Source organism: Homalodisca vitripennis, chromosome 5 (assembly GCF_021130785.1).
Source record: "Homalodisca vitripennis isolate AUS2020 chromosome 5, UT_GWSS_2.1, whole genome shotgun sequence".
Classification (NCBI taxonomy): Eukaryota; Metazoa; Arthropoda; class Insecta; order Hemiptera; family Cicadellidae; genus Homalodisca; species Homalodisca vitripennis.
Window position 1 is genome coordinate 73,215,230 of NC_060211.1, and position 16,642 is coordinate 73,231,871.

The 16,642-nt window shown below is 34.8% G+C and overlaps 2 protein-coding genes across 4 annotated transcripts in view; both read left to right on the forward strand.

The window, feature by feature from the left end:
* Positions 1 to 16,642, forward strand: part of LOC124362361 (brefeldin A-inhibited guanine nucleotide-exchange protein 3) — a 105,497-nt gene that overhangs the window by 37,981 nt on the left and 50,874 nt on the right. For 2 of the 3 annotated variants that reach the window (XM_046816797.1, XM_046816796.1), the window contains exons 15-19: positions 3,105 to 3,261; positions 5,045 to 5,152; positions 5,866 to 6,087; positions 8,713 to 8,938; positions 10,043 to 10,216. In XM_046816797.1, the coding sequence (XP_046672753.1) occupies positions 3,105 to 3,261; positions 5,045 to 5,152; positions 5,866 to 6,087; positions 8,713 to 8,938; positions 10,043 to 10,216 (887 nt within the window). The remainder of the gene's footprint in view (positions 1 to 3,104; positions 3,262 to 5,044; positions 5,153 to 5,865; positions 6,088 to 8,712; positions 8,939 to 10,042; positions 10,217 to 16,642) is intronic. The other variant, XM_046816798.1, reaches the window with a different exon arrangement.
* LOC124362363 (paxillin-like) lies at positions 499 to 1,435 on the forward strand. The gene has a single exon (XM_046816799.1). The coding sequence runs from the start codon at positions 699 to 701 to the stop codon at positions 1,311 to 1,313; it is 615 nt and encodes a 204-aa protein (XP_046672755.1). The 5' UTR covers positions 499 to 698; the 3' UTR covers positions 1,314 to 1,435.

The following is a 16,642-nucleotide window of genomic DNA, read 5'->3' on the forward strand; positions in this document are numbered from 1 at the left end:
AATGTTTGTTTTTTCTTCATGTTGGGTTCCTCTTTTTTATTCACATTTTAGTTATTCATGAACGTATTGAAATATAGTGAGGTAAATATGGAACTAGTGTTTGTTTTCAAACTAAAACTTTGTGATATACAGAAAACTTTTGAAAAAATATTTTGGTTAGTTAAAATAATTATACTAAATTAAAATAAAATCTATTATATTGTATGTTATACATTAGTTTATAAGAAAAAACTAAAATTTAAAAACTTGTCCATTAAATACAAATTTTAAATACTTTAGGTGGCTTGTATCTGGGATTTTATGCATATATGGAATGGAAAGATCCGAGATTTCTCGCAGATGGCTGCCAAATATTCTCTGAAAAGAAATGTAGTTATTATCAAGTATTTCTATACTATAGTCATTAAAATTACATCCTTTCAATATGAACAAAATTATAAAATATGATTTTCCCATATGAATACTATAAGAAAAAGAAACTGAAGTTTTGATGTTTAAAATAGTATAGTATTGTTGTTTATCCATAGAAATAGCTAACAAAAGTATTTAAAATGCAAATTTCAACATATTTTGTCATAAATCATATGTTTTAGGAAATTTCGGGAAAAAATAAAATAAATTTTGTATGAGTATAAATTTTAAATTAAAAACTACAGTTTTATTCATTTTGTGGTGCTTAACAAAGTTTATTATATATAATGAGCTCTGTACATGTAGCAAAATCAACAACAAGTGCAGACTGTGTCTCTTGTAAGGAACCGATCAAAGATGTGATCGTGCAGGCAATGAACAAGACCTGGCACCAGAAGCACTTTATCTGTACCCACTGCAACAAGCCAATTGTCTCCCAGCGATATTACGTGTACGATAACAAGCCGTACTGCGATGTCGACTATACGAAACTGTTCCTCAAGAGGTGCACTGCGTGTGGGAAGCCGATCAGGGATGTGGTGGTGATGGCGCTCGACCAACCGTGGCACCGGGAGTGTTTCGTTTGTGCCAACTGTGGTGCGATGCTCTCCAACAAGGGGTTTTATGAGAGTGAAGGCCGACCAATTTGTGAAGAATGCTATGAGTCTCAGTTCTGTACAAAGTGTAAACTGTGCTCGGAACCAATCGCTGATGTTTCCGTTATTGTTCTTGGTGATAGGTACCATCCTGAGTGCTTTCGTTGTAAGGTCTGCAACCAACCTTTAATGGATTGTACCTTCAAGATTGTGGATGGTTGTCAGGTCTGTGCCAGTTGTGATCCATCTTGTGCTGATTGTGATCGATCTTGTGCTGATTGTGATTTATCTTGTGCTGATTGTTGAGTAGTGTTTTGGACACTTTTCTGACTTATTTGTTCTTAAAGAAAAAAAAAAAGTATAAAATGGAAATCATTTACTTGTTAAATTCATTTGCTGGTAAGGCATTACTTACACCTTGAACTGATCAAATCAATCATTGATTTACTTCCAAACTACATTAAAAATGTATTCTCCAAATTTTCTCTTGTTATCCCATAAACTTGTCTTCTATCCCATAAACATGTAACACAACTCCACTTACAAAATCCCCTGTCACACTAGTGTTCAAAAGCCAATATATTGATTTAAAATATTTGTTCACATATGATTTTCTTTTATTGGCTTTCATTGTTGTTTTTAACAGCTACCCTGAGAACTGGACAACAAAGAAAGAAGAACTTAATAGACTACTATAAAAAAGTTAATATTTATATTGTTGGAATTCAAACTCAAATACCTGAAGACAAAGCTGACGGTCCCATTGTTGAAACAGCTATTGAATAACTGAAAATCTAAGCAAAAGTAATTATTTTTGACACAGATACCAATTTGTTGTTATTGTTGGTAGCTAGGCACATAAAAATTAATACATTTATTTTTGTAAACAGAAAACTGGAAAATCTACAATTAAATTATATTGTGAGTGCTGTATTATTACCAAGTGGTCTAAAGCATTAGCCTTTGGGTCCGACTTTAAAATAGGTAGATTGCAGGATTTTCTAAATCAAATCAACTGAAGTCTGATTAGCCCTGTTTTCTACTAGTTCATTTAATAAAAATATTATTTAAAATGCCTTTTTGTTACATCACTAAACGATATTGTATAGTCTGGGTGTCTGATGTTGAAATGATGTAAAGAGTTAATTTTCAGCTTCTTCATCACCAACATTTTTTTGGATCTTCAGACGAACATAAATCCAGAATCTAGGAGTCAAGTCTGTGTCAGTGTCAGATTTCAGACACTGCACTAAGAGAAAGGGGAACTGAGCTAAATTCAACATTCACACTTTTAAAAATCAATACAAAATAAGATGAAAAAGTAAAATAAAAATGAAATTTAAAACATAAGAATGATAGTTTTTAGTTAAAAATTATATTAAAACCTTTGAAAATCAGACATCCGTTAGTTGATCTCAATCATCAATTTGTATTGTATTTTATTATAAATAAAATCTAACTCTTTAGGCACTCTTTAGGCTTTCAAAGAGAACTGTCAAAAAGCTTCAGTTTGTGGCACTTTTTTATGCATCTAACTGATTATATAGATAGTACAAATTTAATACAAATTATTTAATATTTGTATTTTGACTAAAACAAGTTTTCAATGAATAGAATAAAAAACTTGAAAAAATTTTAACATTTATAATGTTTAGAGGATAAGGTAAATAATCTTGATGATTATTAATATATCCAAATATCAAATTAGGGTTTAGTTTGGTAACTATTAATTCTTACTTAGGTACATATGTTTTCCAAAATTTTGATTAAAATCATTACTTTCTGTTTTGGAGTGTTGGGTTTATTACTGAAGAAGTTATTTCCAGATATAATCAAAATTATTTGGTTATTTGAACCGTCTCAACCATATTCTTTCCTATACTGGAAAATAAAGAGGGTGGAACTTTGGAAGATAAAATAACAGGAAACCATAATAGTAGTATTCTGGTATCTACGATATTAATCCCTCTTATCCATCCAACTGTAACTTATGGGACAACTCTTGACTGTAATCCTTGCATCTTTGTCAGTTATTCAACAAGGTTCATAAGAAGAGTTGCTCTTGCCTCTTTGCTCACTACTGGAATCTATCTACAGATGGAGTTTGTACAAGAGGTCCACGACAGCGGAGTGCTCGTCTACCTTTCCGCCACATGGCTTTCAGAACTCTACCAGCTGGTTCTGTCTGCCTCTCCCCTCCACAGTTACAGCCCGGAGTCTGCTGAAAACCTAGCCCTCATTAATCTACTAACAGGTTGCCTACTCGTCATCTAACACTTTCATTGCCAAACATCCACATGTCGCTTTTCTGTCGTCCACACTTATTTTATTTCTTAATCTCGGACACTCCTGTTGTTATTATTGTTGTTTATTTTTATATTTTTATAATTTTGTATTAGCTGTTCGCAATTTTTTTGTTTTGTTCCATTCTTTTATTTTACAGTTGTGCTTCAAACCTGCATGTGCTTCAATTAAAGTAGAAGAAATTAATTCATCACAAGTAGTTTAGGTTTTATAATGCGTACCAAGAGTTTAAAATAAGAAACTGTTTCTATCATAGTCATCCTATAAATTGTATGATCCTCAATATAATCATACATGATTTATAATACTGTACTGTTATAAAGAATAGTTTTTAAACATGGAAAAAATGCACAAAAATATATATTCACTTAAGATTTGTTTTCTTTACCATACACTTCCTCACTCCAGCAGTCAAGTAGTCTATCTTTTTATGTACGTTCCATTACTTACAGCACCATTTCGGATTTCGACCTTCCTCTACTTAGCATGCCCGAGTAGTCTTATAAGGCTTGTTTATAGTTGTAGTTTGTAGTTTATTCAAAATGTCATTTTCTCGATTCCTTTTATTTTTATCTTTGTTCTTCCCCAACAGACATACAATCAACGACTTGTATTCCTCGCACTTCTGTTATCCTACAGTTATGGTTAGGTCAATAAAATGCAATTTATAAAACTGTCAAAGCTATAATTTATATTGACAATATTATGTTATGATTAGATCATTAAAATACAATTTATTAAACTATCAAAGCTATAGATAAATTGTAAATATAATAGTCATATACTATGAAATGTGCACATTGTAATATTATATTGTATAAAATGGTTTTATCACAGTTTAATACATTATTTAAAAAAATTACCTAATAGAAAGTATTTTAATATAAGACATTTTAAATTTGTTGTTACAAGCTAGTTTATTGACAGTGTTTGCTTAAAACATTCCTAAGCAGCAAACCAACAAAGATATTATATAACATAAATTTTCCTTAAACATGTAATAATGTAAAAATGGTCAGAACAATGAAATACACCAAGGTAATATATTTTATTATTTACAAGAAAAAAATTTTGAAGTTTAAAAGTGTTTTAATGATACAGTATCAAACTGTAATGTATTACGAGACATGTGCATGTTGTGACACTATATTTAAAACAGTGACTAATTATGCATTACAATGATATTAATTAGTATAAAATACTTGTAAACTGAAATAGAGGACAAAATTTCAAATTTTAAATTAGCAGCTTCTTTACAGATTATTTTATTGCTACAAAGTTCCGGATTTAATATTTCTTTTGCTGCAAAAGTAATAAAAGAAAAAAGTTGATAATACTATGTTTTGATCTGCGCAGAAAAGAACGGAAAATTGTGTGACATCTTGTAGTGGTCCCAGTCTCAAACTCAGAACGTCACCATGCAAATAGCAGAAATGGATTTATAGTGATTGCTTCCTAGCATCTAGCTGCCTATAAAGTGATTTCCCAGGCAAGAGTTAAACTTAGTTCCATGCATCCTAGTCTTCCACACTGGTGCATCAAACTGCTCTTGTATTTTTTTGACTTTTTTCAATCTGTCTCCCTCCACTATCAAATCATCAGTTGTAGCATCAATACTGAGATTTTATTACAGCAAAATCAATGCTACAGTGTAAGTTAAACATTATTACAGCCAGTGTAGTTAGTGATACCAATAAGGTTGTGTGCTGTATGAGTTACTGTTGTGTTGGTAGACCTGGATGGGCTTGGAAGCAGTCAGCAGGGGGGCCAACTGTTATCGGACTTCCAAAGGCTGGAGAGAGCCACTACCAGAGTTGAGGTCAGCCCTGAAGTTGAGGCAGGTAAGGTAGATTTGAAAGTCAGGAAGTTTTTTTATTTGTTCTGGCTGAATTTTAGTAAAATGTACAGAATACCCATGCATAAGTGTTATAATTACTTTTAAATGAAAAGAAAATGGTGAAAAGTACAGAAAGATTATGTAGATGCAGAAAAGATTGTTTTTTTATGTGGTCTGTAAATTAAGTTTCAGATTCTTAAACAAAAACCCCACTCTTCATCTTCAATTTAATATAATGTTTTAGAAAAAAATGTTCTAGAAAAACATTTAAATCTTTTTTTGTTATAAACTAAAAACGTGAATTTGGCATGATTTTCTTTAAACTTTTACAACTGTTTTTACGGTAGAAAATTTAATTCTGAGTTAAATAATTCATATATGCTAATGTTTCAACCTTGGAGGTTTCTGGTTCGTGGAAGTGAAGAAAGCTTAGAAAGTTTACTTGCTCAGTGAGATTCATTTCAATGTTTGAAATTTTGGCATTTATGTTAAACTTGTCACCTACATACAATGTGTTTTTTTGTAGAACATATGGTATCAAGAAAATTGTCCTAATAATATAAACTTGTATGATTTTAATCATATTTGTTGAATTAACTTGTATAGATGTCACACAATGTTAAAAAGACCTACAAAAAGAAGAGTTTTCAAATTCTAGGATGAGATATTTAGTGAAGATTTATAAAACAGAATGAAGTTATTGAGTGTTTGCTGCAGGGGTGAAACTGAGTCGTCGCGTGCTGACGTGTTGCTGGGACTCAATGTTGACTGTCCTGTCTGCACCGCTCAAGGAACCCTCCCTCTCCACCAAGGGTTCCCGCAAAGTGTCAGCCATGCTGCTGTTGAGTAACGAGGCAGCCAAAGATGCCATCCGACGAGATGCTGTTGTGTCCAGCTTGGATGCTCTGCAGAGGGCAGCCACTCTCAGTAACATCTTGGGTAAATATCTCTACAGATATCCATGGCTATCTAAAAAATAGAATGAAAGCTGAAATACTCCTTGCATTGGAACTGCAGAGTTAAAGATGGTATAGAGGGGTTCATAAATTAGGTGTTTCTGAAGTGTGAATACAAACATTCCCCTCAGTATAGCTGTCATTTATTGTCACTTTCTATATGTACACTAGCTTTACTGGTTCTCTGACACTATTTTTTTATTTCCTGTATTCTTCACAATGTTTCAAGCAATGAATAAACCTGATGCTTGTAAATCTTGTTGAAGTTAATGGTGAAGGGATGAAAATGTGTAAGCTTTTAATTACGGAAGCAAATGTTTGTGATGAGGAACAATCTGAGCGGCAATAACGGTCGGACTCACATTGCAGCAAGATCGCTTGGCCTCACGTTGCAGCAAAATCGCTCATCCTCATAATGGAATAAGAACAAATATGTAATGGAAAAACTTTTTCAGGAATTTCTGGACCATGAGCATGAGTACGGAACCTACTGCTAAAACTGCTTATAAAACTGAAAATGATAATAAATTCTAGTAAATGTTTTGAATTTATAAAAATGTTGACAGATCAAATTTCTGAGCTGAATCAAAATCAACTTGAACTAAAATCAGTTGAGAATTATGCAAGCTTAGAATGCAACCCTAATCTTGATTATAAATAATCATATGGAGAACATTGTTTTTAACATGTTTAGTTGTAATAATAACAGTGTTTCCTATGGTAGTGTTTTTAAATCCACTTTGCCAAACACAGCCTCAGCGTTTTTGGCTGAAGATATCAGTCAAGTTGGCAAAAATAGTGTCCAAGTAAGTAAGGAGTAACAGACATTTTGACTTAACAAACCATTTTTGTTTCTGATCTACCTGCTGAAGGCAGTAGCAATTCAGTGCTGCCACCGAATACCTCAGCATGAAATAAAAATATAACAATATCATCTGGAATGAACAGGATCAAGAAGGCAGTTGTGTCCATCAGTCTAGTAAAGGAGAGGACAGCAAGTTACATGGCAAACTTCAAATTCCGTCCATTTTGCACTGCAGATTTGAAACAGTCATTCCTTCTCCTAATAGTGGCTGTTGAACGAAGATGTCATAAGTGACTTTATTGAAGTGAAATGCAATAAATGCAATTTCATGCAATCACTGAGAAATTTTATAATTTTAATAATTTATTTGTAAATATACCACTTAGCTGTTAATTACCTTCATATAATGCCTCGCTTTGATTTGCTTGATAATATTCAAAACCTAACCATCTAACTAGACCTAATTTTGTATTTTCTTGGTCTAATGTAACTGTTGAAAATGTACTTGTTATTGTGTCACAAAGAGTTTATCTCGAGCCTTGGATGTTTATGTCAAACTTTATTATTAAGTATATAATCAATGAAATTGTTGTTCCACTGACATATTTGATAAACTTAATTTTAATGTAAAGAATTTTTCTTGACAATTTGAAACAAAAATTAAACCAATTTTGAAGAAGGGTAGTATTGACCTACCAGAATGCTATCACACTATTTCAGTGGTCCCTTTCTTAAGTAAGATTGTTAAGTCCTGTATGTTCATTCAGCTTTACAGTTAATTTAGTGAAAATCACTTATTGCATCTTCACAGTACAGCTTTAGGGCCAATTATTCTACTACAATGGCAGTGGAAAAAAATTTGTATTATATTATCAATTGTTTTGCAGGTAAATTAATGGCCGGAGCCAGCCTATTGATCTCTGTAAAGCATTTGATTGTATTTTACACATAATTTTGTGTGAAAAGCTTTAATTCTATGGTTTAAAAAGCAATGAGCTTAAGTTGGTAAAATCATATCTGTGTAACAGAAAACAGAAGGTAGTTATAAACAATTGTTCTTCAGATTATTTAAATAAGATATTAAGTGTCCCACAAGGATTGGTTATTGGGCCTTTCTTGTTCCTAGTGTTTGTTCCCAGATGACACTACTTTACTATGTTCCATAACTTAGCCGTAAAGTGTTTTCATAGCAGAAATAGGCACTGAGTTTAATTGATAACTTGGCTACAAGAGAATTCTGTAAACCTAGCTTTAAGAAGCACAATATTTTAACTTTACCTTCAATGTATATTTTTAGTAATTTAGTTCATGTAAGATGTAATATTGCAGAATTTGAAAAAACAATCCAATATTCAGAGTCATAACACCAGATCCAAAGCTAATATAGTCATGCCTCATATGAGATCGAAATGTACCTTGAAAAGCCATACTTACCAGCAGTCAACATTATTTAATAAGTTACCAAACTATTCTTAAAACGTAGACAATTTAATTTTACGAAAAGAGTTTGTAAATGTTTACAAAATAAAACATTTTACTCTGTAGAATAATTTATGAACTATAATTTTGAAATCTAATTGACTTCGTACCTAATTCAATTATCTGATGTACTAATTGTCATTATTTACCTTGTGTGTTGACTTGTGCCTATTGCAATATATGTTTGTTTAATAGCACAAATAAATCTTATTGAATCTATCTTATGTTAATAAATAAAGTTTTCTTACTCAGTAACAAAATGGTTATTATGTAAAAATGGCTCTCATAGTTATTGTGTGTAACTGACAATACCTCATGTTCCAGGAATGCAGAGCCGATGTGGAGGTATATTCTCCCTGCTGGCGTCAGCATCTTGTCCTGAAGACTCAGACATCACCTTGTTCCCCCAGCAGCCTTCACCCCTGGCCCTGGCACTGCTGCAGAGACAAAAGAAACTCCATGCCTCTCATGCTCTTAGCATGGATGTCATCCTTTCACGTGGCCTAGAGTTGGGCAGTCACGCTCCTGATTGCTGGAAACATGTCTTCCGGTGATTATTTTATTTTTGTACTAGAATTATTTTAAAAAATCCAAACTATATGTGTCAAATCAGTTCCTTGTAAGGTATATGAATGTTTATTGTGTGCATTATACCAAAAATAGGACTATGGTCATCATATGCCCTGAAAAAGTCGGAAAAGTCCCAATGTCCTGATTAAAGGTAAAAGTGTCTTGATTTCTTCTTCTGATATACTTCATGTTAATGTTGACATTAAAAAAAGCTTTTCAAATTTACATAGTGCAAGTAGTAAAAATTAAAGAAATCTGAAAATATATTGACAGAGTATCAAAAACTGTTTTATTCATATATACCATGCCTATACGCTGTCTGGTTTGTATCATATACTACAAATTAAGCCATTTTAAAACTATTTCCCTGTCAAGAAAACATTATATAGTTCTTAATGTTTTTTTTTAATCATATAATGAGTGTAGTAAAAAAACTAGAACTCCTTTCTAGGTTATAGAGGGAGGCAAAAAATTAGCAACTGTCAATCTTTCATTTGGATGATATGAAATAATCACTTTTCCCTTGAAAGTTTAGAAACCCAAAACTAAAACCGAAAAAAAAAAAACTATCTTCATTGCAGGAGAAGGGTTCAGCTTCCTAAGTAATACAATTTGTTCTTATTACAAACTGTGTAAGCCATTTTTATAAGTTTGTAAATAAATTGATTTGTATGTCTAGATGCAGAAATAAACAAGCTAAATTTTAATGTAACTCCCGTAATTTTAGCTCTATTAGTTAGTTTGTGCTTAATGTTCAAACTTGGATATCTATACTTTTTGATCCGAGAGTAGACTGGCAACGCAGTGTGGTGTCTTATATTTTATATTTCATCTTATATTATTATTGAAAACAGTAGTTTTAAAGCTGTAAACTGATTTACCCAATGCGCTATATTTTTCACGCTTGTTGTTTCATAGTTGTTCTTTTACGCTTTTGTTGAAATTTTGTGAGAGCTTTTCTAAACAGCATTGCATTTACTCAGGGCAGTTCGCAAAATGCGACAAATGCGATTGCGATGTGTATTTTGATTAATAAGGTAAATGTAAAATTGTATGCTTACAACAATCGGGCTGTTGTCAACAGATGTTGCCTGCATGTTAGTCAGCTAGAGCACAGGTTCTTCTCCCAGTCGGGCCAAGCCCCAGGCCTGTCATTACCCAAGCTCAACAACAAGGCTGCCAACTCCAACATAGACAAGATGTCAGCGGCAGACCGGCTGCAGTTCAGCTTCACACCTGAGGATGATGACGAAGTGTGGTGAGATCTTACCATCATCTTTGTTTCATAGCCTAGTTGTTTGACAGTTGCTTGAGTATCTGTAAGGTTGTAAGCAGAGCCTGGGTTGCAATGATCGGCACAGGTTCTGTAATCCAACCAGTGGCGGATCCAGGTGAGGGGCCATTGGGACCATGGCACCCTCTGAGATTTTGAAAAAACACATTTTTTGGAAAAAGCTGAATTATTCTTGTATTTTAATCATTAAAAATAAAATGAATTCAACTGTATGAACTAAACTTTGAGTTTGAATACATTTCTTTCTAAAGATGTAATTTTTTGTTGTATTTAAATGCAACATTGCCTGCTTTTAGCACTGATAAACTAAAACTAAGGTTGCTTCCTCCAAAACTTAGGACTGGATCCATCCTTGAATTCAACTGTTATATATATGTTCAATCCTCAAAGTTTTTTTGAGACTGAGCATAGAGCAGCTTCTGTTACCATGCTGGGATACACTTTCTAGTTGGTATGGGCTGATAATTACATTAAACTTGACATAGAGGTTTTAAATTCATGATTGGAGACTTACCATGTTGGCATACACTTTCTAGTTGAGTTGGTATGAGCTGGTAATTACATTAAACTTGACATAGAGGTTTTAAATTCATGATTGAAGTCTTACCATGTTGGCATACACTTTCTAGTTGGTATGGGCTGGTAATTACATTAAACTTGACATAGAGGTTTTAAATTCATGATTGGAGACTTACCATGTTGGCATTCACTTTCTAGTTGGTATGGGCTGGTAATTACATTAAACTTGACATAGAGGTTTTAAATTCATGATTGGAGACTTACCATGTTGGCATTCACTTTCTAGTTGGTATTAGCTGGTAATTACATTAAACTTGATGTAGAGGTTTTAAATTCATGATTGGAGGAGTCAAGCAATCTGCATTAGTGATCCTAGCAATCTTAGATAGTTACAGATGGGCCTCTTGGGTCACAAGAATACCAAAGATGGTCTCTAAGAGAAAACCCTATGTTCTTGGAAAAAACGCTCCATCCACCCATCAGGTGGCCGGCCGACCCGTGTATGCAGATCCCTTGGCCAATTTGTACAAGATTGAAAAAGAGTTCTAGCTGAAAAGAGAAATTAAAATTAAAAAGATGCAATCTTACAATCAAATAACTTACAGGTTCTGAAGCTCTGAAGCAGCGAGAATTTAAATAGATTGTTTATGATAACCTAAATTTCATAATTTAGACGAGACAGGTGCAATTAAGTGAAGCCTTTATTATAAATGAAAACATTACTCTCACTTTCTTTTTTTTACCTATTACAGTAAAATAAGCACTTGTTCAGTGCACCTAAAAATTCTGATAAAGACAAAAAATCAGCTTAAATTACGTATTTGGCTCCATCAGACAATCCAATTGTTGATTATGTTGTGGTTATGCTAGCATCTGCTTGTTGTAGAAGGCTTTGTTGTTTTAATCCTTCATCCTCAAACAAGTATCTGACATGGAGAACTGTTTTCATTGAATACTTGAAAATAATCTTGAGGGTATTCAACATGATTTATAAAAATAATTTGGCTTGGCTTAGCTTACCGATATTCTAATTTATACTACATTTAATATGAAGCAGTCTTGGAATAACTGTAGTTTTTCTGGTTGTAGAGTTCTGTTTTTTATTGTCTAATGGGAATGGTTATCTGAGATAATTGTTTGAGGAACGCTTTTGCGTCATGCTGTTAGTGTTGGTTTTAATTTAAAATGTAAATCTTAGTACTTTCAGTACTTTACTTTACTTAAAGTGTAATAGTGTTACTTTTAACATTCAGGTTCAGGTCTTGTTGAATGTGGTAGCCTATAGCACTGATACAATATCCCACAAAGTGAAATAAAGATGGCAGTAGAAGCAGATTGTAGAGCTTTTGGAAAATATATCCAGTGAGGTATCTGACCAGTAAGTACCTTCTCTATACTTCCAGCTTGGGCCATCAGACACTTGATGTCAGAGTAAAGAGTAACTACTCGTATTTTAACTTAACTCCCCAAGATTTGTAGATCACAGTTCTGCATGATAAATACCATCCACCTATTGTTAATTTAGTTCAGTTAGTTGCTTGCCTCTTGAACAACACATGTTTTACAATTCAGTTAAATCTTTGATCTGTGTCACTCTTCTGCTTATGGAGAGGATAGTGGCATGGTTCGAAGCACAGCACAGTGTAGGGGCAAGTGTTTTTAGTGGTCAGATACATTTACTCCAGTGATTGTAATACTTGCTTGTATAAAAGTGAGTGATAGTTGGTGGTGGGGTAGGACTGGCAGTTGGTAGGTTGAAGAAGATTGTTTATTTATTTTTATTTATTTATTTATTTATACACGGTTGTCACCATTTTTACAAGTAATATAATAATAGAATCATGTTCCACAAGATGGCAATATATACAATCAAAAACAAAACAAAACATCATCTTAAGTGAATCATACTCATGCAACAGGAGAGAAGCCAAGAAAATTATGTAGGCTACATGCAAACAATACAATATGCCAAATACAATATGCTAAACACAATAAGCTACTAGGCATAAATAAACAACTGACAGACATGCAATACATTTGATTCATTATGACTAGTTCATACACGAGCAGTCTGTATAGATTCATATACCATAAAACAAATTAATACAACAACCAACAACATGCAACCAGTACATGCCATTAATATCTAAAATATACAGTTTATATACAAAATAAATATATTAAGTAATAAATAACAATAATATCTTACATAGAAAAACAAATTGAAAATAACTGCAATATCGGCAAGGTGCAATAACTATTTACGAATATAGTAGGGCAATAATCAACAAATACAGTAACTAGTACAATTCAACAATAAAAATACAAAAGAGCTATAAAACGAACTGGTATAACAAATGCTCTAACTATCCAGTATCAGATAATGCTTACATAGTGTAGCCCAATAATAAAAATATCCTTTTCAGCGATGACACACACTATTTGCAAAAAAGTCGTGGTGATGGCAGATTAGGTTACCAAGCCGGTGTAATCTGGGGATGACACTGTGAAATTCATAGTTGGTGGAGCAATGCTGTACACAGAAGATGTCCAGAGACCGAGTTCTACCAGGTACTCTGAGATTGATGAGGTGGAGTAACTCGAGCAATCGACATCTCCAGTGAGGATCTTCTGTAGAAACACCAGGTCATGCAGTCTCCTTCTCGCATATAATGGGAGCCAGCCCCAATTGATCCGCTACCAACTCCAAGGGAACTTCACTACTGTAGTTGTATCCCAGCTTGGTACCAATTATCCTAACAAAGCGGTCTTGTATGCTCTGGAGTCGCTGAATAGGTGTCCAAGTTGGTAGGGACACCACACAACACCATCCGTACTCCAACACAGATCTAACTAGCACTGTGTATGCTATCTTCATCGCCTCAACACTAAGACCGCTTCTAGAAGTCCTTATGATAAACCCCAACATCTTAGCAGCCTTCCTGGTGATTATGTCTATGTGTAATTCAGGGGCTTAGGTCCGAAGACAACCCAATTCCAAGGTCTCTAATGTAAGACTTACGGCAAAGTGTAGTTGTTGCTTAGACAGTAATCAAACATCAAAGACTTGGAGTTCCTGTGAAATGTTACAATAGCACACTTCTCGGCATTCAGTCTCATTCCGTTGAGTAGGCACCACTCTTCGATTCTCTTAAAGTTACGTTTGTAAACAGATGGCAATCCTCAATGGATGAGATAGGACAAAAAACCTTAATATCATCAGCGAAAAGTAAGCATCTTACGTTGGTAACATCCACCAAGTCATTGAGAAATACAGTAAACAAGAATGGGCCCAAATGAGATCCCTGAGGCACCCCCGATGTAGCATAAAAAGGCCGAGAAGTGGCACCCAAAAACTTCACAGAAAGACTACGGTCTGCCAGGTATGATTGAAACCATTGTAGAAGATTGCCAGTGATACCATAAGCGTTAAGTTTGGCGAGAAAGATGCGGATGACTCACAGTGTCCGAACGCTTTGGAGAAGTCAATATAAACCGGTGTCAACCTGCATTCCATCTCCAAAAAGCTGCGATGATAAAGCTTTCATACAATGCAAGGTTTAGTAGTAGTTGATCTTCCGGCTGCAAAACCATGCTGCGCAGATGTAAGAATGTGGCGAAAGGAAAATCCAATGCGATCTAGTACAAGTGATTCAAACAGCTTCCCAAGTGCAGGCTGTATGACAAACTGGGCGGTTAGTTTCGGACATCCTCAATATTTGAGGACTTGTGTATAGGAACCACAAAGCTGGACTTGAGTCTAATCCGGAAAAGCACCTTCGAGTAGAAACTTATTAAAGATAACGGTTAGCTGGGGAGCAAGAATATCACTGCATCTCTTGAGAATTAGAGGAGGTATATCATCAGGGCCAGTACCCTTGTAGGGATCCAGTAAAATCAAGCTTTCGCTTTACTTCATCAACTTCAAAACACACAAGAAGATAAATTTGTATGTAGATCAAAAACTATATGGGTGGCACAGTCACATTTGAAGCAGAGTATACGGAAGAAAAATGGTCGGCAAAAAGATCACAAACTGTAATTGGAGTTGAAGCCATACGATCTCCAAGGGTATAATGAAGTCAGATAATGTCCGATGACTTCCCAAAGTTCCATTGACAAAGCTCCAAAAGGACTTAATTGTTCCTGGGAATTGAACCATTTACATGTGCAATATAACCCCTATAACATTCAGAGCTAAGGTCCCTGCAGAGAGCGCGGACATGCCTAAATTCCTCGTAATCTGAAAGTCGATTAGTGACCTTGTATCGCTTGTGAGCAGTCTTCTTAAGAATTGTCATCCTCTTCAACTCGGCCGTGAACCAAATGGGAAACCTTGATTTGCCAACCTTCCTAGTAGGTGTGTTTTCGATCACAATACTCCGAATCTTGTCCAACAGATCATTGAAGAAATCAGAAACATCAGGCAGGTCATATTGAACAGTTCCAAGTAAAATAATGCAATCTTCGAGCAATTTCACCCACATTACATTTAATAAAATTTGTAGACTACACGTTGGTCATCGACAGTCATTTGGGGAGAAGGTATTTCACAACAAATAGCCGGAGAGGTGAGCAGGTTCAATAGGCAATAGATGATCAAGGGCAGCAGTAAACCAAAACAGAGGGGTCAGAGCCAAATATGAGATCCAACAACACCCCGCGCAGATTGAGCACAGCATTTATCTGGGTTAAACTATAAGTGGCTGCCATTCAATAATATAGGAAGCAGCTCCATTAGAAGCGAGAGGATCAATTCGAGCCCAATCCACATCTGGCAAGTTGAAGTCCCCCAGCAACAAACTGTGGCAAAAAGTAGTACCATCTGAGAAAACTTCATCGACTGCATTTGCAGTAGCGGGTGTAGGGTGACAGCGGGGCTGTTGTGGTGGAATATAGACTCCTCCAATCAGTATAGGTAAATCTAACTTATTGGCCTTAACAGACAAAAAGATGCATTCAATATCTTCTACAGAAGTATGTATAACATTAGATCCCAGATATGTCCTAGTGGCCACTAGAACCCCACCTCCACTTTCTTTATAACTAGTATGAGAAGATCTGTCGTGGCGATACACATTAAAATCATCAAGACCCAATTCGGAGCTATGAATATCAGAATTTAAGTTTGTCTCTGTGAAAACCAGTATATCATAGATGCATGTAGCTGCTGCTTTACAGAGGTCATTTAATTTGGTACGGAGACCATTAACATTTTGGTAATATTACCGTGAGATGAGATATCCGAGAGTTAGCTAGTTTTTTGGACTCTGTTTGACTATCTTAGGAATGCCGAGAGTTATACTTGATTGTGAGACCAATCTCACCAGTGTCCTCTCTTCTCCTCAACTCAGTACTAAGATTAGAGAGATGCTTTCTTTCCTGAGGGGTTCTGTCCCCGGGAGAAACTAATTCCAGAGAGACGAGAATCCAGGGCGTCTAATGAAGATTGATCAAAGTGTTTGGCAAAGTCGGTGACATCATTGCAACTATTTAATGCTACTTTCAAAGGTCTGGGCTTTACAGCAGATGGTTTTTCCTATACGGAAAGACTTAAAAGTCATATCCTTGCTAGCACAAAATTTGCTTATCAAGACGGCAATAAGCTGATTGTCGTGCTCAACTCTTACAGCCAACGTTTTACTACTGCTTTCAGGTAAATCATGTATGATAATGTTTCTAGACCGACGAGATCTATCACACATCTCCTCCAACACAGACTCAATCCCGACCCGGGACTCATTGCCAGTCTGTAAATCCTTCAAATGGTCCTCAAGTGTCTCCACACGTTTCTCAATATCAGCATTGCGGGGCTCGAAATTGTTTAACTTTTCGTTAACTGAAGCAAGTTCATCCTTAATGGCGCCAATG